Source organism: Triplophysa dalaica, chromosome 20, assembly GCF_015846415.1.
Source record: "Triplophysa dalaica isolate WHDGS20190420 chromosome 20, ASM1584641v1, whole genome shotgun sequence".
NCBI classification, from domain to species: domain Eukaryota; kingdom Metazoa; phylum Chordata; class Actinopteri; order Cypriniformes; family Nemacheilidae; genus Triplophysa; species Triplophysa dalaica.
The window spans coordinates 3,961,945-3,988,054 of NC_079561.1; the positions used below are offsets into that span (position 1 = coordinate 3,961,945).

General features: G+C 39.7%; 1 protein-coding gene across 1 annotated transcript in view; it reads left to right on the plus strand.

Moving 5' to 3' along the window:
* Positions 1-26,110, plus strand: part of znf385a (zinc finger protein 385A) — a 66,074-nt gene that overhangs the window by 33,776 nt on the left and 6,188 nt on the right. The window contains exons 4-7 of the mRNA XM_056733443.1: positions 5,868-6,013; positions 11,893-12,003; positions 18,959-19,133; positions 24,146-24,475. Of these exons, the coding sequence (XP_056589421.1) occupies positions 5,868-6,013; positions 11,893-12,003; positions 18,959-19,133; positions 24,146-24,475 (762 nt within the window). The remainder of the gene's footprint in view (positions 1-5,867; positions 6,014-11,892; positions 12,004-18,958; positions 19,134-24,145; positions 24,476-26,110) is intronic.

The following is a 26,110-nucleotide window of genomic DNA, read 5'->3' on the forward strand; positions in this document are numbered from 1 at the left end:
GTGGTCCGAAAATACTCTGGGATTATTAAATACTCAACAAAGATTGGTATTCTTCTACCTAACCGGGGCTTAATTTCTCACTAGCAAATTTGTTTTAAGCAAATGTAAATAAATGTAGTAAAGCTGGATTTAAACACTGAGAATTCATTGTGTATTGTACCAGGCTGTCCCTGCATGATTTAATGATTAAAACATCTAAGAAAATAAAATATTGAATTTGTTGTCCCTTGCCTAGTAACTCTATTATTATAACCAAATATTCCCTCATAGGTTTTATTTGATATTTGAGGGAGATGGCACCTGCCTACCATATTATATGCTGTCATTATTGTGGAATACGCAATGCAGGTGGCTCTGAACGGTACAATTGGTGCTTTTTTATGATCCGTGAGTCCATTGTTTGCCAAGTGACTGATAACTTAATAAAATTGTCTTTCATGCTGTGGAAAGTCCTCCGAGTATTGTCTAGCCACGAAACATGTATTATTATTTTGTCCGATTACATGGCTAGTGTTGGTTTGCCTTCAAGGGAGAAACATGTTTTCCCACAAAAAAATCATAGCTAGTGCGTCAAGGTTGTGTTATGTTCCTGTTGCTTAATTGGTTGCTTATGGAGTTAGAAAGGTCAGGGCTTTGATCCTGATGCAGGGACACTACAGCATGTTTATCCTAAATGCACTACAAGTCACCTGAAGGACCAACAACAAAAAACTGTATGTTGTCACATAAGATCTATGTTTAATATCTAAAGCTCATCTAGACAGTCATGATTAAAATACACAGATATAGTGAGAGAGATCAAAAAACAAGCACACAGATAGGGGCGGATTCAGAGGGGACCAAACATCTATCTGCATCTCTCCTCGCATTAATCTGCATTTGCACCAGTCTCACTCTGAACGACAGGTGCTCAGTGAGGGGCTCTGTGGGACCACTGGCTCTCACTCTTCCTTTCTACCTCTCTGTCTGTCTGTCTCTCTCTCTCTCGTTCCCTCTCTCTTTGCAATTTGTTCAGGGCCGCTGCTGCTTGCCAGGGGACATCTGTGTTCATCCAAAGCCTGCCATGCTGCTTTTCCTTTTTCCCTCTCTCTTCTTCTCTCATTGATCTTATTTCTTCTGCTATCTTCGCTCATATATTGCTTGTTTTTTTCTGTATTACTGAAAAGCAACAATGCAGACGGCCAACAAAAGAGATACTGTATTCCATCACATATCCCATAAGAAATAAAATCATAAATCAGATCTTAGATATTGTTTCTGGACTGTAATAAGATTGAATATATAGCTTTTGAAGGGGAAGTCTCCTGCTAAGAAATCTCGGTTGCCTCAACCGAGACAGTTGAAAGAACAATGACCAAAGTCTGCAATTCAAAACATCTGAACTCAAACCTTTCTGATCTCAAATGCTCAGAAATGCAAAGACTAAATGGTCTGTGCTATCTATATTAATTTTATGTAAACAATTGACTTAATTCCACTCTAATTTCTTGTCAAGACTTTTTGGAGAAGCATGTAAGACGGGATAGTTCAACATTTTAAAAAAAAGTAATTTATCAATTATTCATCTCATTTTTAAACTCTTTCGTCTTTGGAACACGAAAGAAAATATGTTGAGAAATGTCTCTGTGGTTTTGTGTCCCAACAATAGAAGTCAATGGCTCCCAGTATTGTTCCAACATTTATTTTTTGTTCTGCAGAAGAAAGAAATTGAATTAAATGAAGGGTTAACATTTTCATTTCTGGGTGAACTGTCCCTTTAAGAGAAACATGAAGATGTCCATTATGTCTCTTGACCAGCCTCTGAGCAATTTATTTTTTATGTTGTGTTGTTTATTTGTTACATTTATAAGACCAATTATACAAGCAATTCAGGGATTGTAAATGGAAACATTAAGGCATGGAATCATTAAGTGTGATCATATCATTAAATCCCTCACAATTCCATTTCCTAATAGTCACACTGATAGCATGGATATATCAGCACCCTGCACGCCTCACCGGAAAGAATTGTACCGAATGCATTCAATTCTGCTCTAATGTTTCCCAGTGGAGTAAAGTGATCCTACAAATGGTGTTCTGTTCCCTTGGGTGCCTCTTTGCATCTGAAGAAATGAAGTGGCTGATTTTTTATCCTAATGCAACCAATTAAACCACCTACCACCCGGTCTGAAGGTGATCGGAAAAATAAGACCAACACTTTTATGCATGTTTTGAATGTTAACGTTCGTTTTTTCAGGCACTGCAGAAATCTTCTGTTTACTCCGTCAGCGTTGACCTCACGATTATCATTCCTTATCTCCAAACCATTTCATTCTTATCTCTCCGCTCGCACTACCCAATTACACCAGCCGTCTGAAAACAGCAGACGCACAGCCTAAGAAATGGGATTGCTAAACTTCGGTATTAGAGAGAGACGGGCACGCCTGAGATTCCATTTATCAGGCCCAAACAGGCTCGGAATTATTCAAGTTTGTTGAGTGGCTTTCCTGCCTTTGATCTTCCAGTGCCCTTCTCTCTATTTATAAACCCCTCCAAACTCTATTTCTCCTGCGCTTCTAACCATATTCACACACGGCTGTGGATCATTCTCTTCCAAATCCTCTTTCAAACCTTCACTGAAGATTCCCTTCACACCGGCTCCCATATTGCCCAAATGTATTTGTCCTCGGTCCCTGGTCTGAGCCGCACGGCTAAACCCACATCCCCCCCTGCACTGCAGGCTCTTTAAATGTGGTGATTATGACCTCGGCGTGTGTTGCGGGATTCCTGGCGTGTCTCAGCGCTATCCCCCACCCCCCGAAACGCAGCCCCTGCTCTGGTCTGATCAGGTTACTGTAGCTTGTTAGGAGAATCAGATTCATACAGTGGCAGTACATCATCTCCCCGCGAGCCCCATGTGTTTGGTGAGGCCGTTAATACTGCCGGAATAATCATCAAGGCACTTTGTCCATCGTCAGAGGATCTTTTGATGTTGTGGTGTCTAATCAACGCTCTTGTTTGAGTTAATGCTTAAGCCTGTGATCTTTGGCAGCTGTGCTTTTTAATGCTTTGCTATTAATCAAAGACCCAATGAAACCAAAGTTATACTTTTCTTCATAGAGGACACACGAAGTACTTATGCACCCAATAAACCCTTATCCATAAACAGTGGTGGGCACAAGTGATGCCCAGGGGAGTGTATTAGTACAATATTTGCTTTAAAGGTTAGATAAAACCATCAAAATATGAGGTGTAGGGTGCAAAATGGACATAAAGACTAAAATTTAAAGGCATGGTTGGCATCTTTTACTCACCTTCTATTATTTCAAAGCTGCATGACTTTCTTCCTTCTGCGGAATACGAAAGAATACATTTTGAAGAATGTTGGTGACCGATCGATGGCGGTACCCATTGACTTGCATTGGTTTTGTTTCCATTCAATAGAAGTGAATGGGTACCGCCGTTGTACCAACATTCTTCAAAATATCTTCTTTTGTGTTCTGCAAAAGAAAGAAACTCATGTTTGAAATGGCAAGAGGGTAAGTAATCTAAGGTAAACTATCCTTTAATGTGTTTGTTGGACAAAATGATTTGGCAAAAAGGCAAACCGCATTCCAGGGAATATGAGAAGAGTTGCCGTCTGGCATTTTTCTTCAAAAATGATTATTTTGATCATGCTCGGGTGTTTGCATTAAAAGTTATTCGATGAATATGTTTATAAATATGTCCTCTTTTTATCATTAAAGTGAAATCACAGAACCTAAACAGCAAACCTATATTCGATTTTCACTAATGAAAATATTGTTGAGAGGATGCGTCTATGGTGGTTATGTGCATACGTATGCATTTTTATTACTCTATTTATTCTGCGTGTGGTCATAATGCATCATATACCACACACACACACGCATGCCCTTAACCTGTCATAGTGATTTACAGTACGAGCCGAACCCCAAAAGTGTTTAGTTTAAAGAGGTAATAATACACTGGGGGCAGCAAGCAGCCTGGACCTGATTTACGCATGCTGGCCGTGGTGTTTCGTCACACACACTTTTGACTCTGCTCAAGGACAACTGTCCTCTTCAGACACATGCTCACACTCTTCCCCGAGCAGTCTGCTGCACTTGCGCTTGTGTTTCTCTCTTTACTCGACTCTCATTGGCTGTCAAAGAAACTGTGTCGTTTCTCAGCTGGCATGTGAACAGACTTAACGGGTTTTGGTCCCTTCACCCTCTCAGTCATGTTTTGAGTTATGTCAGGGCTGTATTGCAGGGACAGGAGCACGCGGGCCACACTGGCAGTGAGAGTGACTGCTGAGAGAGAGAGAGAGAGAGAGAGAGAGAGAGAGAGAGAGCATATGCATCTTCTGTCTGAATGGGTTACAGTGCCATTTAGATTTTAGAGGTAAACATTTTTTAGAAATAATCTTTATTTTCTTACAGCTGTGAATTTGTAAACATAAAAGTTTAAGTTGTTATCTGTTATTTTACTAAGATGTCAATGGTTTCAGACGTATCAAATAGACAGTTTTTTTAAAGGGACAGTTTACAAAAAATCTGTCATCATTCATACACCCCTATAGTATATATATAAAGAAGATATTTTGTAGAAATGTCTCAGAAGTTTTGTCCATAAAATGGAAATCAATAGGTTATTTGGTTACCAACGTTCCTCAAAATGTCTTCTACAGATTTGGGATGACATAAGCGTGACTAAATGATGATGTATTTTTGGGTAAACTATCCCTTTAAGATTCTTGTATTTTGGAGCTTAAAATCCTTAGTCAAAACGATTTGTTTAGATCTGCAGTTGTGTTCCTTTACAATAACAAACCATTCAGGTTTTTCTCAATTTTTTGGCTGTACTTTTCCTTTAAGACACACTGCGGCACTTTAAAAGAGATCTGTTTGCACCAAAAGAGAGTATTTAGAGGATAAGTCATGTGATTTTGTTGAGCATTGCATCAGGCACCAGCAGTGCCCACAAGCGACCACCGGCACTCATTTTTCTCTCTTTCTCTCACCAGCAGTCTTGCAACCAATCTGCCTTCTTATTCTTTCTTCTTTCCTCCCTCTCTCTTTATCTGCCTGTGCGCTGTGCAGTCATTGAGGAGTCTTGCATGCCTAATTTGAGTTAATGATGCCAGGGCTCGTTCAGACCTGAGGCCCCAGCAGGCGGAACAGCTGGGGCCAGGCTGAGACATCATATCTCTCCAATTTTCTCTCTCTTTATTTCAATTTTTTTTTTCTCTCCTCACATCCTTACACATATGTCCACAGCAGCCGTGACTACGGCACAGCCTAATGACGTCCTGTACGTGAGGGATGCACAGGAAAAATCTGGAGAGAGACGCTTGACATGCAGTCTCGAAATAGAAGCGGAAAGGGCAAAAAAAATCCAAGATTAAGAAAGAGACAGGCAGAGGGGGAGAGAGGAGCAGATTTAAGACTGGAGGGAATGTGAAGCAAGGAAAATCAAGCAGCAAAATTAAGCAGCTTAAAGTAACTGCTCGCTAAAGCTTCATTTTGGAAAGAGGGTCCTCACGGTGTCTCATGCAGGAGGTTGCGGCGGGCTGTAAAGTATAAGAAAAGCCTGTCTGACAGGGAGCAGAGACTCAATGACGTGATAGAGAGAGAGAAAGAGCTAGTGGGTGTTGTTTTGTAAGCCTGACATCTCCCTGATGAGTTTCGTGCTGATAAAAAGTGTTTTAACACAGCCACTTCTAAGCCTGTGTGTTTCACCTCTGTATGTCATTTTGTCAATATTTGAGCGTGAGATGTTTAGTCAGGCTTGACATCATAGGATTCAGAGCTTATCTTGAAGATTATTGGAAGAATTGCCTTCGTTTGCTCGTTCTTCATGTCATTTTGTTCCTCTCGTCACCACAGGAAGCATCAACCGAACGGGGGCCATCCCTACATTTCTGCGGACCCCTACAATGATCCAGCCTCATCTGGATATGAAGCCCTTTCTACAGTTTCCAATGGAGACCGCTCCCCCACACAGCGTTGGCCTTTTCCACAACTTCAACGCGGTGAGATTGACATGCTTCCATTCAAAATAAACTAACATTTTCAATTGTTTTTTATAGCAAATGAGTTAAAAAATTAGTTTCTGTTTTTTAGTTATTTGTTTCTTAAAAAATGGATTACATACGGACACTTGTACCATTCCCCCTTTATCTATATTATATATGATGGTTATAAAATTAGGTTAAATTAGTTTTAAAATAGTGTTGTCAAATGGCTTTGTTTGAATTTGTCTGACTGCTTACCATAGAAAGCCGTGTAATACTAAAGACATTTCTTGTGTCATTGTGACTTATAGCTAATCATTTAGATTAGCATGCTGCCCATTTCACTCTCTCAGCACTTTTACCCTAATCCTTTCCCAGATTGCATTCTGTTATGTAAATGAAGATGTTGGTCAGCAAATTGAAAGACATATAAACCGGTGCAGAGCATTCTGGTTTTCAAACATTTCAGATGTTATAATATTAATATTATCTGAATATCAAGACCAACATATTTTTTGTGTGAATTGTGAATTATATTCTTATTATTAATATTTTTTTGTGTGAAAATTGATGGATGAACTTTATTTGAAATATGTTTCCCTATTTCTATTTGAAATAATTAATAATAGTTTGAAAACAACTCCTTGTGCATAATTTTGTATATTTTGTAAATGTATTTTAATTTATAGATGTAATTTAGAAATTTGACGCTGGATGCCATTGAAAGCCTATGTTACAAAACCTAGTTCCAAAATGAATGTGTTGGTATTCACAGCACATCTAATGTGTTAGACATGCACATTTTTTTTAAGAAAAGTTAAATTCTTCCAGTTGTTTGGATATGCAACACACTTACAGTTTTAAAGATGCCCTGTTGCTGAATTCTTACATAAAAAATGAAAAAGCCTTTCCCCATGCCAGCACAATATGCGTCAAACATTGCCATCCAATTCTGCCACATTTATTATCTTTTTAGTTAAAGCCAAGTGAAGTTTATATATAGTTGATGGGAGAGTCAGCATCTAAGAGCTTAACTACTGTCTCTTTTACTTTTGGCATTTATAGTAAGACTCTAACTAACTGGGCTATAAACTTTAAACTGTGTGGTCGCAGCATTGCAGCAGGTTATAAATCAGAATGGGATAAAGCTCCGTATGTGAGTGACCAAGTGTCCAACAGGAAATTCTGATACCAATAGGGGGCGATATTGGAGAGGCTGGAAGGACAGGCTGACCTCCCTGTAGGACACTGCTGAAGACACACTGCAGTGTTTACGCCATTGCCTAATGGAATACTGACATTTACAAGTTTCCTCGGTCAGGTAGTAAAAAATAGACCTTTACTGAAGTATTAAAATAGCTGCGTTAAGACATGTTATTTGAGGAAGTATGTGTGTAGACATAAGATTATGATATTTAGCATATCTTTCTAAAACTGTATTTTGTGGTCTTGATATAAGCTCAAAGATGAGTATATTATACAGCATTGACACATGTCTTTCTCTATTTTAAAAACAAATGTGCATAATTGAATATGTAAAATATGCATTAATTTAACATGTAAAGACTGAAAATGGTCTCTAGCAAGCCGAGCTTAAAAGGATAGTTCACCCAAAAATGAAAATTCTGTCATCTCTTGTTATTTATAATTAACAGAACACAAAATGAGTTATTCTGAATGTCGGTAACCAGACCCATTCACTTCTATTGTATGGACACAAGGAAAAAAGGGTACCGCCGTTGTTGCGTTACAAACATTCTTTAAAATATCTTCTTTTGTGTTCTAAAGAAGAAATAAAGTCAAACAGGTTTGAAATCACAAAAGGCTGAGTAAATGATGACAGAATTTTTAAAAAAGAAAAGAAACTGATTTTGTTCTCAAGAATTCTGTTGGTATAAATCTTCGAAAAGTCAAGTAGACACATTTAAGCTGGTACCTTAGTGTTTCACTGCTTTGCGGCTCAGTGAACTAAAGAACCCTATAAACATATGATTCGTCAGCTCTTCCCATCTGGATTCACATTCACATTGGAATGGAATTCCGACGAAGTGCAGCGCAGCCTGATCAAACAGAAATGAAAGTGTTGTTCTCCCAATTTGTGGGTTTGGCAACCACAACCACTTTGCTGTGTTTACAGTACATTTGAACTCAAATCAGATGCATTTAATCAGCTGTGTATAGAGCCGGGGCGGCTCACGGCTCTATCTTTCATTCATCTGTTCAGCTGTACGGTCCAGCTGTAATTTGACTTTAATGTGCTTTGGCCTCTACCTGCTTGTCTGAGTCAATGTGCCTGCAGGCGGTGAGGCACCTGAATAATTTAATACGAAGCAGCTGCTTGTGACGTGGAAAAAGACCTCGCTTATTCTGCAGAATCAGTCATTTTTGAAGCGTTAAATCGGACGGCTCGTGTGCCAACCTGTTGCCTTTCACCTGCTGCATCCTTCAACTCGAACCGTCCTCCCATTCACTCGCTGGAAAGTTTATTCACAAAGCTTCCCAAGTTCGATGCCAGTTTTCCTCGCTGAGTAATGAAAGTCCACACGCACTTCTTGAAATTCCTTAAGCTGCGCACACTTCACCTCTGATGGCCCTTCGGAATAAACTCCTTTTAACCCCTTTAATAGTGGCAAAACATACATTTTGAGGCTGTATGATTTCAGATATTTTTGGAAGTCTTATTAACTGAGACCATGTCACACTTCGATTGGTTCCACATGAGTTGTAGAGGTATGTGGCGGAGGATCGTCACAACGGGGTGGGGGCGGAAACCAGGCAGCTTGTGCCTCGGTGCTTTTGATAGAATCAGGGAGTGGAGGAGAGATTTGGACAGTGAGACGGAAGAAAAAGGGAGGGAGTGCATGACATTCTTAGTGCATCTGGACAAAATAACAGCGCGAGAGTGTGAGGCAAAGAGGAAGGAGATCGGAATACAGGAAGGAACGACAGTATTTATAATTGGAGTGGAGAGAAAGAGTACGAAAAGAAAGTTAAGACTCAGGGGAAAATGAAGAGGGTACATCCAACCAGAAACAAAGTCTTGGCGTGTTGTGAAGTGTCAGTTCGGTTGGAAGGAGTAATGGAAGAACGCTCGATGACATTATCCAGCGGTGAATGAGAACTGACTCTGGAAAAAATTTCACTTCACTTAAACATATACGGAACCTGAATTCTACATCCTAGTTTGGAGTCGCTGTCGTCCTCAGAGGAGTGTGTGTGTGAACACCAGAGCGTGGGAGAATCAGGTGTTGTGTTAGGACTTTGGGGATCACTTCTGGGTGAGTGACACTCTCGTACCCTCCCGCACACAAACACCAGCTCCCTCACGAGGAAACCAATGCAGCTGCGAGATCCGAGCAGTGCTGAGGATAAGAGGGTGAGTGCCTTCAGCTATCACAAGATCAGGCAGGTAACAAAGCAAGGTGCTTTTCTCCAAAAGCATTCAGAGGCTTACATGTGCTTCAATGGTTTTTTTAACTGGCATGCAACTTTGCTTGGGTCGTACTGTGTGCGGACGCAGTGCATTTTGGCCTCGCGATTGAGAGAGTGTGACTGTAAGAGGAGGCACTGTAGTCTTTTTTCTAAACTACATTCCAAAATATTTTCGTTCAAGGGTCTGTTTCAGGCTTTTTTTGAACGTTTGAGTTACGAATGTGTGAGATGTAGTTAATTTCTCTAGAGGAGCAACGGGAGGTCCTGTGACAGACACTGCGCTTCGCTTGCCAAGATGAATGTAACATCCACTTTTAATTGTTCACTTTAATAATAAGCAGACGTGGCGTCTGCCGGCACCATAAAGATATAACAGCACGATAGTGAGCCTTCAGTAAAACATCATCTCTATATATTACAAACTAGCCTTTGGGGGCTCTGTCAGCTGTGGTTTGGTATTTTAGTGGATGCATTAGACATTATCACAAATCTGCATCGTAGCATCATTCCAGCTTGATGAAAATTGTTGGGGTAGTCTTGCGCCAAGATGTCTGTTGTCTAAGAAAGTCAAAAGAATAAATCTGATGCACCAACATCAGAACACCACTTTACACTATTTTTACTTCATTGCATGCGTGGTATGCCAGCACTTGATTGACTTTAAACTTCTGTGCGCTAAATCCTCATTGGAAGAGCGTTGGGAGGCGTAAGGCCCTAAAGTACAGTCTCTAGAGTTAAAAAAAAGACAACAACTAATCTTTATTGTATGAGAGGCCTTCAGAAAGCTTTGATTTTCATGTGCAGCCCACCAGAGACTCATTTCCTGGCTGATGATGTAAATACTGACAGTTGTGTCTATTGATGTGTTCTAGCTGGAGGTGTCCTTATTACCCAGCTAACTGCCAGCTTCACTTAATCCCCTGGAGATTCATGAAGAACAACATCATTGTGGTTAATCCAGTGCCTGTCTGATTGATGCAATGTGAACTTGCCCAGTCGTATTAGGGCCCTCGGCGGTTACGGCAGAGATCGAATGAGTTTTCAGACACGTGACAAATAAGTTAATAGGACGTCCGGTGCGAGGCCTGTTAACTCACAGATGTTAGCTCTGTCGAACTGATGCTTTCTGTGTATTTAACTTTATAGTTGGAATTGTTGCCTGATTATGATCTGTGTGGTGATTTTCCAAAACAAATTGTTGGACTAAGTGAATGTTCATTTCAGCCTATCCCATCTTTTCCCAGCCAAGAAAGGATGTTTCTGACTGGCTTGTTCTAGTTTGTTGTTCCTACACGTTGAATAAACACATAGCTGTAATCTTCAATATATTGTTTTTGAATGGTTAAGCCTTTTTTGTGTTAAAGGGATAGTTCGACTCAAAAATAATTTATTCACTCTCATATTATTGTAAGCCTGTATGGCTTTTGTTCTTCTGTAGAACCCAAAAGCAGATATTTATAAAATGACGGTAACAGGAACCCCCATTGACTTGCATTGGTTTTGTGTCCATACAATAGAAGTGAATGGGGACCAACGGTTTTTGCACCAACATTCTTCAAAATATCTTCTTTTGTGTTTTTCACTAAAATTTTGGTCTGAACTGTCCCTTTTTAGTACCTTGTTGCATTGCAATATCACTTGCCTTGTTATTCCTAAAAAGTTACAGAAAAATATTCAGTTTTATTGTCAGTTATATGTTAAACATGCTAATTGGAAATTGTATTGTATGAAGGTTGCGTACAAAACACTTGAATGTTATACAATTATATTAGCCGTATAATGAAGCGATGAAAAAATAATTATTGGGAATTACGTGAAGCCGACCAGTGCAAAAGGTTTTTGAAAAGCAACCCACCGGGCTTTGTGCTTTAAGCCAGTTATAAACAGAGGCTTAACCATTGGCTCTTTGGCTGTACTTGAACCACCCAGTTACATTTTTCTAAAGCCTGGCCTCCCACATGAGAGACACTTAAAAAGAAACAATTTTAAAGCTATATGAGGAGGGAATTTTCAACAGAAGAGTTAACTTTGAATGACATTATAAACATTTTGTTGTTGCCAAATCAAAATATCAGATGTGTTGATGTACTTATTAGTCATAATCATAACATAACTACTAAATTTGCACCACAACATATTTATCTCGTCCAATTGCTTTCCTAGTCATGGTAACATCTAGCCATCCCTTAAAATTGGGTAAATTGGGTTGTCTTTGTTTATTAGCATATTTGGTAACTGCATATAATGGCAAACATTCGTTCTATAGATGAGCTGCTCAGACGTGATGTCACAGATGTCTTTACACCACATGGTTGGTCTTAGGCGTGTTCTGCCACCACTGTCCTACCACCTAGACCTTTCCATCAACATGATTGATGACCTGTCTAATGGGAGGTGGGAAATGTGCCGTAGAGTTGAGTTTCACTTGTCCTTCTCTTTCTTCTTTCCCTCTTTTCTGTATCCAGATGGATCCTGTTCAGAAGGCAGTGATCAACCACACCTTTGGAGTACCACTGATCAAGACCAAACGACCAGTCATTTCCTGTAATGTCTGCCAGATCAGATTTAACTCAGAGGTATGATTTTGACGCTAGACTGTTTGACTTCGTGCATGGTTTGTTTGGTGTCTTAAATAAATGGCTTGTGTCTGTTATACGTTTGAAGGTCTTAATTGTAAATGGTGTTCCTCAAGTGAGTTTTCTTATGCGTAAAGGGTGGGATGCTGTGTTTTGGCAGCAGACATTCATTGCACACGCTGCTTTCTAGTCTGGAAATAGCCAATGGCTGATTTCTTTTGAAGTACTGTATCCACAAAGCATGTCACAGTGGGGTTTTTTTTCATTTCACATTTATAAAAAATTATGTTTAAGAGAGTGTTAGGAGCGTGTTTGGAGCAAGCATATGGGCAATTTCCGGCAGGAATGAAAAGTGAGTTCAAAATATCCTTCCTACGGAAACAACTCAACTTTTCCTAGTACTACAGTCTTTTATTGAAAAATCCATATCAAGCGTTCCAATATTCCTTACACATCAATGAAAGCAATTATAGTAGTTGTTTATGCACCGAATAGCTGCTACGCTTGTTAAGAAAAACTTAAGCCTGAATAATTCTGGGCTGAATCCAGTTGCAGCTGTGGCAGACATAGTGACATGTATGAGAATAGTAACAGAGCAGGACCTGGGAGTGTCTCAATTGCCGGGGCTATTTTTACTGACAAGAGCTGTAATCATGGGCAGAAAATGGCTTTCTTGGTGTGAGCATGTAATCTCAAGGCTAGACTCAAGCAGATGTATGGTCCACTTTAAACCACAGTCATATAGACAATGAAAGACAAGGAAAAGATAGAGAGGCCCAGCCTGCCTGTGGAGACCAGCAAAATTAGATGTTAGTCCAGCTCGCCTTTAATGATTTATGGGGGAAGAATTTGAGGCAACACAGCAATTCTAGAAAACAACTGGACTTAAGCAATGTTGGGAGGTAATATTTCATGGTGATGAAAATTCCCGCAGGAATTGTTTAATGCTCAGAGATCGCTCGGGAGATTTCGGTTATGTTTCAGTGAAGTGTCTTTGTAACTTTGCCTCAAGGCAGCTGTTGGCCTTCAGATAAATAGTTTCAAAGCGAAAAACATTACTGCACAATGTTTGAAGTTCTTTTAAGAATGTCCCGATTGGGCATTTAATTTAAAGGCATAGTTCACAAAAAAAAAATTCTCCTTTAATCTCTCCTGTCATTTCAAACTTGTATGACTTTCTTCCGCGTAACACAAAAGATGTGAAACCATTCTTGACTCAACATCTAAGGTTGTTTTGTTTCCCAGACATCTGATATTTGAGCTGTAAATTCTGTATCCCAAAATGGCTTCCAAAGAAATTCTTAGTTTACAACCCAGTTCATGACCTTCAAGTCAAACATGCTTGACACATGTACGAGCGTGCTTGTGAATACTGATTCATGTTGACCAATAAAACCTTAAGCTACACTGATTGGGCATCTCTGACATCAGCACCTGCCCTGGTTTGTTAAAGTCATACATAATTTCAACACCTCTGTTTTTACTATGGCCTCGTGTCAGCCGTCAATACATTCTACTACAGCCAATTAACCCACTGTTACGGCATGTCTTAACACGGGGGCATTCAATACGTTTTTGTCTGACCTGGCCAAGATAACTTGATTTCTGTGATGTCTGTGATGTCGTCCTGAGTAGCCCCACCCACTGTGTGTCAATTGCACAAAAATCCATACATGTTCAGAATGACTGTTAAAGATACTGTGTGTTATTTTTAGGCCGATCTCTTAACAGAAATGCAACACAATATACATAACTATGTCTTCAGAGGTGTATAAAAACCTTACATAATGAAATGTTATGTTTTTATTACATTTAGAATGAGCTATTTCTATCCACATACACCGTGGTCCCCTTTACATGCAATTCGCCCTGTGTTTCTACAGTAGCCCTAAACTGACAAACTTCACTAGCGAGCGCGAGTTATCTCCTTCAGCATTGATGCGAAAACGACGTGACAACATCTTAATTCTGTGTCAGCAACTGTAGTGCTTCGAAAGGGAGGGGTGGAGTGAGCCGTTGGTTGCAATTGGCAACCTCACCACTAGATGCCACTAAATGTCATGCACAGAACCTTTAAATCATACAAGCACTGTTGCAATTTTCAACCACAAAAGAAGATTAAATCAAATTTCATGACATTGCTGTGTGTAACCATATAATGGGATCTTACAATGACCGTGCTTTCTCTTTTTCTAATGAAGCAACACATCTGTTCCTTGAAAATATCTATTCTTTGTCTCCTTGCCATCATCCTTTCACGCTTCATTATGGATTCATAGATTCCTAACTCTGTTGTCGATAACCGAGTGCATTTATTGTGGAAAAAGCAGACTATTGGCTGCCAGCGTGTATAATCTAAAGCATTTTTCAGACTATTGGCTTGGAGCCCTGTCGCAAGCAGCGCGCATGCGTTTTACTCTATAGTGCAAAATGGAGGTATAACCTTGCCGCGTTGCAGAAATGATGTCACCACATTGTGTCACCGTTGCTGCAGGACAGGGTTGAATGAGTGTTCCTCCTGCCAGAACTGCAGTGGCCCTTCACAGTTTTTATCATTAACTGGTTTACCATCACATTAGCCTTCCATCTGTTGTGTTTGCCACAGCTGTCAGTCCTCTTCGTGTAAGCTTTCCTTTTTGTTGTTATAATGTATGCGTATGTTACATTACATGGTGTTCACATGTGATTCAGAAAGATGAGGACAGTCTAGGTTCTTCGTGAATCGGTGTCCTCATTTGTCTATGGTAATGTGTTGTGTGCTTGCTCTTTTTTTCCATATTTCATTTCACGCCCCTAGGACCAGCTCATCTTGTTATGCAAAAGTTTGGGCAAGAATTATCATTATTGCTTTATTCTATAGGTAACTCCGCACTCATGAGTGCTTTGGCTTGTGCTCAATTTGTGTTCATATCTACGTGTAATATCTGAAGTATTATTCACACATTAATATATAAACTGTCCTGTAAGTTGCTTCAGTAGGAAAACATTCACAGAGAATTTCAATGAATGAATCGTACTTTTATTATTTTACTTTTGGGTCCCCTGACTGTACAGTATATTGGTCTGGGCACCTTTCACATGTATTACTTGAATTGTTCTTAGCCACTTACACCTATGGCACCATATAATTATTCTCACTCCATTGCTATGTGTAATGTACCTGTGTGTTTTCGTTTCCCATCAATTCTTCTTTTTGAAGTCATGTTTTGTAGTCTTTTTGTAGCTTTGGTCTTTTTAGTCTTGTTATATTTCCCCGACTTACTGTGTCCAGGTATGTCTAGTTTACCTTGATCAAGCTACTCTTACTCTTACTCTATAGTGTTTCTGGTGTAGGTTACATCACATGCAGTTTTGTGTGTTGCTGTCTCCTTTACCAGGGAGATTTTCTCTTACCAAGAAGTAAACCTCAATATGTTTGCACAAAAGCCATGATTCAGTTAAAGTGGCAACATTAACAGCTGTCATATTACTGAGAAATGCATTACGTTAGTAATCTTGCTACTTTTAAGTTTACTTCCCAACATTCATGGTTTCAATTGACACCCTAGACTGTTTTGAGTCTGTTGCTTGGATAAGACAATGGTATGAAGTGTGCTTCTCATTTATTCTTGATGTTGCATTTGATGCTTTTTTCTTTCTTTTGCTATTGTAAGATTTGTTTAGGTTCACATATCCACTTTTTGGAATATTAGCACACTTATTAGAACAACCAAATGACACTAATGTAACTAAAAATCCAAAATAAATCAAAGCTATGTTCTCATCTATTTTGTGCTCCTATTTTTGTGACATTAGCTGGTTCAGATACAGTATATAGTACCAGTCAAAAGTTTGGAAACACTTGAATTTATTTTATTTGCATCATAATTCTCACACAGTTATAATTGCTACTCTATGTTATTTATATTTTTCCACCTTTGAGAATATAATTTAAGAAATTGTGTTGCCAAACATTTGACTAGTAGTGTATATTACACCTAACCTGGTCCTTAGACTTGTATTTCATGGAGCTCAGGTGAATCCCAGTCTATCTGTTGGCCTTGATCAGAGCCACAGATTTGATTCTCATCCCTTCCTGATCCTGGAGATCTGTGCCCTTCTAGCGCATCTTGCTCCTAAGGGTCCTCTATAGTGATTTAAGACTGTCAGCTCCTTCAAACCCTTGAAGGCTTTGATTACAGACCACCAGCTATATAAGGCTCTGTTATCAACAATTACAGCCCACAACCTGCCACCTCAGATGGGAAGGGCCAACCAAATATCATCCGCCCTGACTTTAACTGTAACTGCCTCTGGGGGCCAATCCCAGCAGTCTTTGTATATTTTATTGCCACGGGTCCCTGCACGCTCTCTATACCTCCTCAAGGCTACCACCCATTCACACAGAGCAGTTGTCAATCTTGTATGGAGCACAAAATACAGACAACATTTTATTATGAGATTTTTATGGAAAAAAAACAGTTTGAATACTTATTTAATACACAAAAGCACTGTATTTCCACCAGTGGTGAAAACAGAAAATCATATACCATGTTTTTAAAACAGAAAGTCAATTGTAACTATGTAGAAATTATGTTGAGACATGCTAAGACCATATTTACAGCAATAACATTATATAAAGACTTGAAATAATATGTACATAAGTAAACATTAAAACATCATACACCAGTTGGTTCTAAAATTTCTGTAACTATGAAAAGACTCCTAAACTGAATTTTGAGAGCGAGTTTGGTTGGAATGCTGGCATGAGAGTGCTTTGAGGGATTCTTTTCTGTCAATGAATTCTGTCATTCTTTTTTTAGGTTATGAACGATGGAAAAAAGAGAAAATAGGAGCATTGTGTGGTCATAGAGCAAGACAAAACTTTAGTGTCTGAGCAGAGGAGAAAACACTGAAGGAATCATATAGTTTTTAGGCTGCGTATAAGAGGATGAACGAGCCGGATGTTGCCCAAAATAGTTTAGAATAAAAAAGTTAAATCCTTAGAGACTGAGTGTAGTTTTCGTAAAATAGTGTCAACAAACACCAAACAGAATCCAGTGTATAAAATGTAGTGGCATCTAGTGGTGAGGTTGCAAATTGCAACTAATGGCTCACTCCACGGCTCATCCCTCCCTTTTGAAGCACTACGGGGGCTGACACTGGGCTAAGATGTCGTCACATTTTCGCTTGTTTCCCAAAGGAGCTAACGCATTTACAAAACACCCTCTGTAGAGCTGTTTGTCTATTAAGGGGCTATTGTAAAAACATCATGGCGAATTCCTTCTAATGGGACCCAGGGTGTATCTAGATAGAAATCGCTCATTCTAAGATAATAAAAACATAATGCTTCATTATGTAGGTTCTTTATGTATATTTTATCGCATTTCTGTCACTAGATCCTGCCAAAAATGATATTTATTTTATTATTATTGTTCTGTTTGATTCCCCTAGTCATGCACATTTTGAAATGCATGATAAAGTATATTTTGTCATTATCAAGTAAATATATGACACATTTTTTGCAATCTATTCATTTAGACATTATTAGAACACTTTTGCCTGCTTTTGAATATACTGTCTAGAACAACGAGAGTCACACCTGTCAGTAAATATGGTTGTCAATCCCAAACACTGACAGTGTGAAATCATCCCTTATGTTGTGATTCTCTAAGCCCTGGATGACACTCTGGCATGGGTCTCTTGGTCCAGCTCCCAGTGTCTGAACACCAACTGTTGTCAACTCTTTCTCAGTTTCACGTGGTACATAATCCAGCCACTTAATAATCATCATGTCTGTCATGATGGGATGCATTCTGAAGCCGGCGCTGTTTTGAGCAAAAGGGAACTCGCTGGTTGGTGATCTGTTTGAAGTATTCTGCAGGGACACGTGGTAGACACATGTTCTGCTGCGTGGGAGCCCGCTCCCCCGTTACGACTGCACGGGCTATAAGAGACAGCTCCTGTACAGTATGTGTGTTTCTAGAAATATACACACGTTTCCATCTACATGTTTTCCTATTAGATGTCAATGTGATGGATGACTGGCCTAGATTGTGACACATCAGAGAAGTGGAATTGTTTATGTAGATTAGAGCTTCACAATAGTCAGCTGTTTTGTGTTTTTCTTGGTTTGACTTGTGCACTTGCTACTGAAGCAACCAAATATATACAGTTCTCTTCAATAACAGTTTATCTTTCAGATAAATCCCTATCTGTGATGAGAACAAGAAATAAAACATGTTGTGTCATAGAACTATGCTTTAACGCTTTCTGCATGCATTTCTTTGATGTATATTTTATTTCAATGAGATGTTTAAAAAAGATCTTATGTAAAAGCAGCCCCATTTAAAGCACAAGGGACAGAAAAGCACATACCCATACTGCTTTGCAACATACGTAGACAACCAATCAGAGCTATTTACAAAGCTTTGCTGACGCTGATGTAAGACGGTTACAAAATCAGATTTTCCCTACACGTTTGTGGCCGGAAGAATTCACATTAACAATATTATTGCAATATCTATTTAAAGTTCAAGTGTGTCATTTTTTGGAGGATCTTTTAACAGCAATGCAATATAATATTCATAACCTTACAAAAAAAATAAACCGGGTACACTTACCTGCAATTTGCCCTGTTGTTTCTACAGAAGCCCTAAACGGACAAACTGCTGTACAGAGCGCTTTTCATAAATATCACCTATTACTAATATAATGTTAATATATAACCTTCAACTAAATATAAATACAGTAAACTGTTTAGAATAATCATTGCTTCAGTTTTTGAAGTAAATATTGAAGTAAACGTGATATAATTATTTACTGATGTAGTACTGTTATTTGTACTGTTATTTGTATACAGCAGAAACTGTATTAGAAAGGTTTATACACTCCCAGTTGTTAAAAGGTTGTTTTTCTTCAGCATTTCGGATAAAAAATGTACATCATCATTACTCTTTCTTTCCTCTCTGTTCAGAGTCAGGCAGAGGCCCACTATAAGGGAAACCGGCATGCTAGGAGAGTCAAAGGCATCGAGACCTCCAAGAGCCGCCCACAAGAGAGTGACAAACCACCTTCTGGTCCCGTCTCTTCTCCCTCACCTACAGGGTCCCAGCCGGCCGTCTCCTCTGACATTGACCCCAGCAAAACAGGTACGATATAGACACATAATCACAAAAGAATATTTCAGGTATAAAAGAAAATGTGGGTCGCACAAATGAAACACCCCCTCCATTATATAATTCACACATTTTAAATTGCACTTTTGTTCCAAAAGCTGTCCTAATTTAAAGAATATGAAGCACTCCATCATGTTACTTAAGCCTTTTTTACTCGTGCTAGAATCATCATAACAATGTAAATTCACCCTATGAGTCAAGCCATCAAAACTAGGACACCAAAGCACCACAAATCTTCTCCTGCGTGTGTGGTCTGATCTCACGCTTAAGATGCAGCCAAGTATACATTCCTATCACTGAAGGCCTGATGTCTGTCACAAGCAATTACTGCCCCGATACAATAACAAAGACAACATCCATCAGTTCCAGCGGAGGATTTAAATTAGCCAGACTATTAAGTACAGTACAGACCATCCCTCAATCTCAAACATTAGCTGTCCCATTCAGAGCCTAATTTTATCGTAACAGCGTGACTGTCTCCATTGCAATTCACATGTTTTGCAGCTTTATTAGGACGGCCTTGCTGATGTGTTTACAAAGCTGTTCATAGTGTCATGAGAGATTTGAGGCCCATTTGTCTCTGAATCAGAATAAACGTTGGGATTAAGACCCGGGTCAGAGCAAAGGGTGGGCAGCAGGGCTGCAGGGCAGGATGGAAACATCACAGATGATCTTTCTGTAATGAGAAGCGATTAAACTCTGGCAGCATCATAATAGTGGTGAAGCGAAAGGGAGGCACTGAGTTTATAATGTGGCAGAGCGACTCTCTCTTGTGCCTGTTCTTCATCACTCATGCCATGGAGGATCTGTTTGAGTCTGTTTTATGTCCTCCTATCAATGGCGATTAATGAAATCCACCGGGAAGCCGCAGAACTAGACTTTTTATGAGCATTTTATAAACAAGTGTTTGAATTCCCTTTTCAAACCACCGTCCGTGAATGCCAAAACAAATCCATATTTAAAGCCTCAGAAGGATCATAGATTTAATTGCTCTTGCAACATTTAGTTATATTTATTTGCACATTCCTTAGCCGCCATTCAAATGTCTGTAAACTGTTCTTTGGGTCTGCCTTATTAGGGGTATCGATCCATTAATACATTTTATCCAATTAATTAAGAAAGATATTTATTATTTCATAAATCTAATCACAAATGTAGCTGAAACAAACCAATTTATGAATCTTATTTAAAGATATGAAAGATATTACACTGTGGTGGCATTACAGCGTATGTTTGTGTCTTCTTATTCTGTGTCTTCTGATGTTTTGGTATGCGTGGTTTGGTCAAGGGGCACTAAAGGGATAGTTCACCCAAAAATAAAATTCTTTCAACATTTACTCACCCGCAAGTTGTTCCAAACGTGAATAAACTTTGTTGTTTTGCTGAAAACAAAGAAAGAAATTTGGAAGAATATTTGTAACCAAACAGTTCTGGGGCACTATTGACTAGTAGGGAAAAGACTATATGGTTGTCATTGGTGCCCCAGAACCTTTTGGTTACAAACATTCTTCCAAATATCTTCTTTTGTGTTGAATAGAACCAAGAGATGAATACAGGTTTGGAACATCTTTAGGGTGAGTAAATGATGACAGAATTTTCATTTTTGGCTGAACTGTTCTTTCAAATTTTTTTGGTTATTTTAAATCGAATGCAATTTTTGTTTATTGCTCATACTGTAGTAACATGATACATTGACAGCCCCAGTCAATATACATGCTTCTGAGAGTCCGTCTCCTCTTAAAATGTTTGCTTTATTCTCTTCCACCCTCCATCGTTTTCGTCACCGAGCTCTGCTGGGATCGGCACACAGAAGACTACAGTCCCTAGCACAGGAAGAATTTCAGAAGGATAGTGCCAAAACAAACCGGCCGGAATCTAAATGTGAAATCAGATCTGTTAGAAAGAATGCTGTTTTCCATCCAAAGCTCGCCGTCGTGAACCCGACCCTTGCTTGTACATCCCAGCAATCACTTTGCTGGCAATCACTTTGTTTTGATGCTTTCCCATAAACTTGTTTCACAACAAAATCTTCATTAAGCTACCAGCCCTTGAGTCCTGACAGCTGCAGTCCCATCTGGACTTTAACATCAGTCTGTGTGGATAGCAAGAATTGTGTGTGTGCTTACAGTGTGAAGTCATCTTGCACAAGCTCACCGGCTTGTTTTTCTACAGTCTTTTGTTACCGCTGATATCTGTGTGAGTTCGAATGCTCATGACTAGATGTTGGAGATGCAGCAGGGCCCTAACCTCTTTAACTCACTTGCTTACAAGTCTTTCTTTCATGTGTGTGATAGCACATGAGCAGAATTCCCACGCTTCATGAGAAACACACGGCTGTGTTGAACCTCGGCTGTCGTAGACGTAATTTATTGATGATTTTCCTTCACACATCAGCAGATTCAGCTTCTATGAGTGAGAAAGACAATACTCAGACTGTAGGAGTCAACTATTAAGAGGATATTGAGTTTCAGTTACAGCGTTCCCATAACAGCTCCTGCACTGAAACTTTAAACTGACATTTAAGCTGAACATTATACAGTTTGTTCTAACTTTTAGTATGCATTTCAGGAGTGATCAGTCAGTTCGCATGTTTTCTAAATTTTTTGCTTTTTGAGTTTCCGTCTATTGTATGTCATTTAGAATTTGTTTTAAGGTTTGGATGTAACTAACAAGTCCTCTAGCGCACGGGGACTCTGGGCAGGAGGTGTTGGAGGTTTGGCATCCAACTGTTTGTCACCGAAATCCAGACCTGCTGAAACTGAGAGCCATATATTACCAGCACCACATGTAGAGGCCGAGACAGCAGGCTCTCCGTACTTTACAACATAATTTTCAGCTAAATCTTTTCCTTTGTCACTGTCACAGCTCTGGTATTGAACCACAATGGCAGAAGCACCACACTTACAGCTAAACTCTATAACAACGACAAGGAGAGTTTGGTTAGCGGCCCTGTGATAAGCGTACCGCATGGCGGATGCATCTTAAAAACTGCGATCCGAGCTTAGTAAATGTATGCACCCGACTGCATAATGAATAAGACCCCGAGCTCATTTGGGCATCCTGTTTCAGGGCTCATCCATTATTGATGAAGGGAAGGGTGGGAGCTTTTTTCTGACCCTTCGAACATCTGATCCACCTGCACCGGTCACGTTCAGACCATCGCCTCAACTTCTGTGGTGGCATCCCAGGTTTACATTACTGCCTAGAAGCAGTGTGGAAGCTTGAAGTTCTGTGTGCTAAGTTTCTGGTATAATTCTGCTGAAATTACATTCCATATGCACTTTTGGAATGCATTGCTAATATAATTCATTAGTATCTTTTGTCCTGAACCGTCGTTAAAATATTTATATCATTACTTTCCAGGGTTTACAGTGTCTGACTCCCTCAGCAGCTAAATGAAGTTGAAATGTGTGAAAGTGTGATGTGAGAAATAAATATCCTAAAGGAGTGCAAGTTGTGGTACGCACGCTTTCAAATATGCAGAGCAAAGCATATATGGAGGGCAGGCGTGTGCATGGCGCGGTGTACATGAAGAGCATGTAAATGATGGTGGTTGGTATGGCGACCATCCAGAACATCCAGGATTCTGAAATCCCCTTTACACACACCCCACCCTACCGAACCACAATCCTCTAACAAAAACCACATGCGTGGAGCCAAAGCCACATATTTCAGTCTATGATCATAGTTTGTATAATTGTGTGTTTGTTTGAGGGTGGGGGCCTGTTAAGGAATGGGTGGGCGGTCGAAAAGGAGTACTGGGAATATTAAGTCAGAGTTCATATTCGGGCTATTCAGAACCACAACTGCATCGAGTACAAGTCACGGGTTCCAGATCGTTTATTCTTATTCTGTAATACGCCACGAGGGTGCATGTAGAGATCGTTGATCTATATTTGCTGTTTTTAAGGGTCGTGGAGTTTGGTGTTACATCCTGGATCTTCCAAAAGAGCAATGTGTCATCACCTCAAGCTTTGATCCCCATGATCTTTACGAACCTTTGAAAGAAAGAAATACAGCACACGCTCTCATCGGCTCCACAAACAGAGCGAGAGAGAGAAAGACGGAAAGCAGAAAGAGAAACAATCTGCCTGGAAACTTTCAATGTAGAGAGAGGACTGTTTCCGGTTAAATCACACATCGGATTGGCTCTAATCCACCTGCCATTCAGGATTTGCCACCATAGCAGAGGGCATTGAACGGAACATGCCAGAAATCTGAATACGACAGCTGGCATGTGTCTGTGTTTGGATCATGTGAAACACGTATTTAGAATACTTTCTCGTAGTCAGTGTAAAACTTTGGCTGGATTGTTGTCCTTTTGTTTATAGCCGATCTTCTAATATGGGGTAAGATACCCCACTGTTTTAACTGAAGGGGACAGCCGGAGCTGTGTAATGCTTTCCTGCCAAATTTAGGAGGTCTTTAGTATGTATCCAATGTAGTGTAAATTCCCAAGCTGTTGCGTTGAGATGTTATTGCCTCCTCAAAGTCACAAATGAGCATCCGGCATGTGTATGTCTACTTCTGGGATTTACATGTACTATAATAGCAGGAATCACTTTTCATGCATCTCTTACTACTTTTCTCTTTATAGACACAATTTTCAATAAGGCAACGTACTTACAGTACATACAGTTTTGCGTTTCACTCTAGAAGTTATAAACTGTACCAATTTAGCAAGCATTCTGGAAAACACAGACATGTGCAAATAATTATATTTTATGAAGTATCTTTTGCGAATGTGTTTTTATGTGGTCTATAAAAGCTGGGGTCGTGCACTTCGAGAGAAATTGTTTTGAGGTACACTTGGTTTGAAGTTTACGGGAAAAAACACATTTCTGTGGCGTGAACCGAAAGCCAGTGACTTCCAGAGCGTTCCAGACAATTCCGCTTTGTTATTTTCAAAGTTGAAAAGGTAGAGCCCATTAACTGCCATAAATACTCCATTTAAATGTCATTTTGTTCTCTGCTTTGTTTCGTAGACGACACACGGTCAGCGCCACAGTTAGACGGACTCGCTGCTGCCCCAGGGGCCGTGACCGTTTCTGCTCCCCCATCCCCGGATTCTCCTGGTCCTGTTGCCTGTCCGCTTCTACCCACACCTGCTACACCCCAACCACCCCCAGCCAGTTCCTCGTCCCCTGGTTGTGTCTCCTCTAACCCGGAGCAAACATTGACTGGGGCCCCTGGAGTGCCGTCAGTCACTCCCAGCAATCCTGAGACTGAAGAGGACAAAGCCAAGAAGCTGCTTTACTGCTCACTGTGCAAAGTGGCCGTCAATTCGCTCTCCCAGTTGGAGGCCCACAATAAAGGTGAAGATTCATTCAATGACATCTAATCTCAACAGATTACCGTTCTAAAGTACGTAAAGCATCCATCATTGGAATAAAATGTCTCTGATGGGCAGTTAAAGGTGGATAGCTCGTATATAACCTGAAATGCTTCCTGAATAGAGAGAGAATGACATTATTGTATCCCTCTGATTCTTTTTACTGCTACAGTGTGATTGATATATCAAAGTTATTTCGGGTAAGATTCCACCGTGTCATGTGCAACACAGATGTTTAATGTTTGCAACAAACCCAGCACTTTCCATTTCACTATTCCATACAGTATAAAGCGGATCCAAGAGGTGATTTATACACATCTGTGTTATCCAGGAATGATTTTTCGCTCTGTTAATGTTCCTTCGTGTCTAGTTGGCCCACAATTCAATACTGATAAACTCATAACCAATATCTCCAAACCCGTCGCATCATAGTAAAAACCAGCTCACCTTTTTATAAAGGAGTTAAAATGATCCTAATAACTTAACAAAATGCAGTCAAATCAAGGCAATATTTTCATTATCGTTTATCCTTTACTAACTCTCTTGTCATATTAGATCTGTATGACTTATTTTCTTATACAGAACAAAAGAGAAGATATTTTGAAGAATGTTGGTAGCCGTACAATAGCAGTACCCTTTTACTCTTAATGTGTGGAAACAAAACAATAAAAATACCTTTTTCTGCAGAAGAAAGAAAGTCATACAGGTTTGAAATGGCAAGAGGCTGAGTAAAATATTTTTGTGTGAACTATGCTATGCCTTTAATTCTTTATCTTCAGCAGAATAACCCCCCGTAAATAATTGATATCCTCTCAGCCTTAACGCCAATTATTGCTAAGACGTAATTATTTTAAGAAATCGCTTTACTAAAAATGCAAGATTTATCTTGTTTTGTGAGCAGTAGAAATATGCTTCGCACAGCTCAAGGCATTGCCCTGGGAGGAAACCAGCAATTACATCCATCAATGAACAACCTCTTTAAACGTCTAAAATCAGAGCATGTTACATCTGTATTTAGAGGCTTTCACTCCCTCATGAATTAAACACAACCTCACCAACCCAGTCTCACGGCAGTTCGTGGCATAGACACAAAATTAGAAATCTATTCAATCGTTTTCACGGACACGAATATCCCCATTTGTCCGTGTCAGTGAGCATTTGTCCGTGTCAGTGAGCACGACCTTTTTTTAATGTCACTCAGCACGACTTTCAATACACAGACTGCATGTGTATTTACATTTATATATTATAACCTGACAACAAAAGAAGTCGTACATATTTTAGGATGTGGTTAACCAACGCTGTACTTCACCCCAAATCCTTAAAATCACAGCCGCAAAGGCTTATTTTGCTAAGAGCGAGAGTTTCACGAGGTGGCAAAACAATGATAAATGGCTCCCCTAACCCCACCTCTGAACCTAACGTCATAGGGGAAAAGTCTAAACATACCAATGAGATCGTAGGAAATAGGAATTCACACGAATGAGCCACCTTGTAAAATAGGTATGAATTCCCATCAGATTGCGTTGATATATATTTATACTGTACATATGAAAGATGCCGCACATTAAAATACATTAATTTGAAAGTTGTGCTGGGTGACACTTAAAAAGTCGTG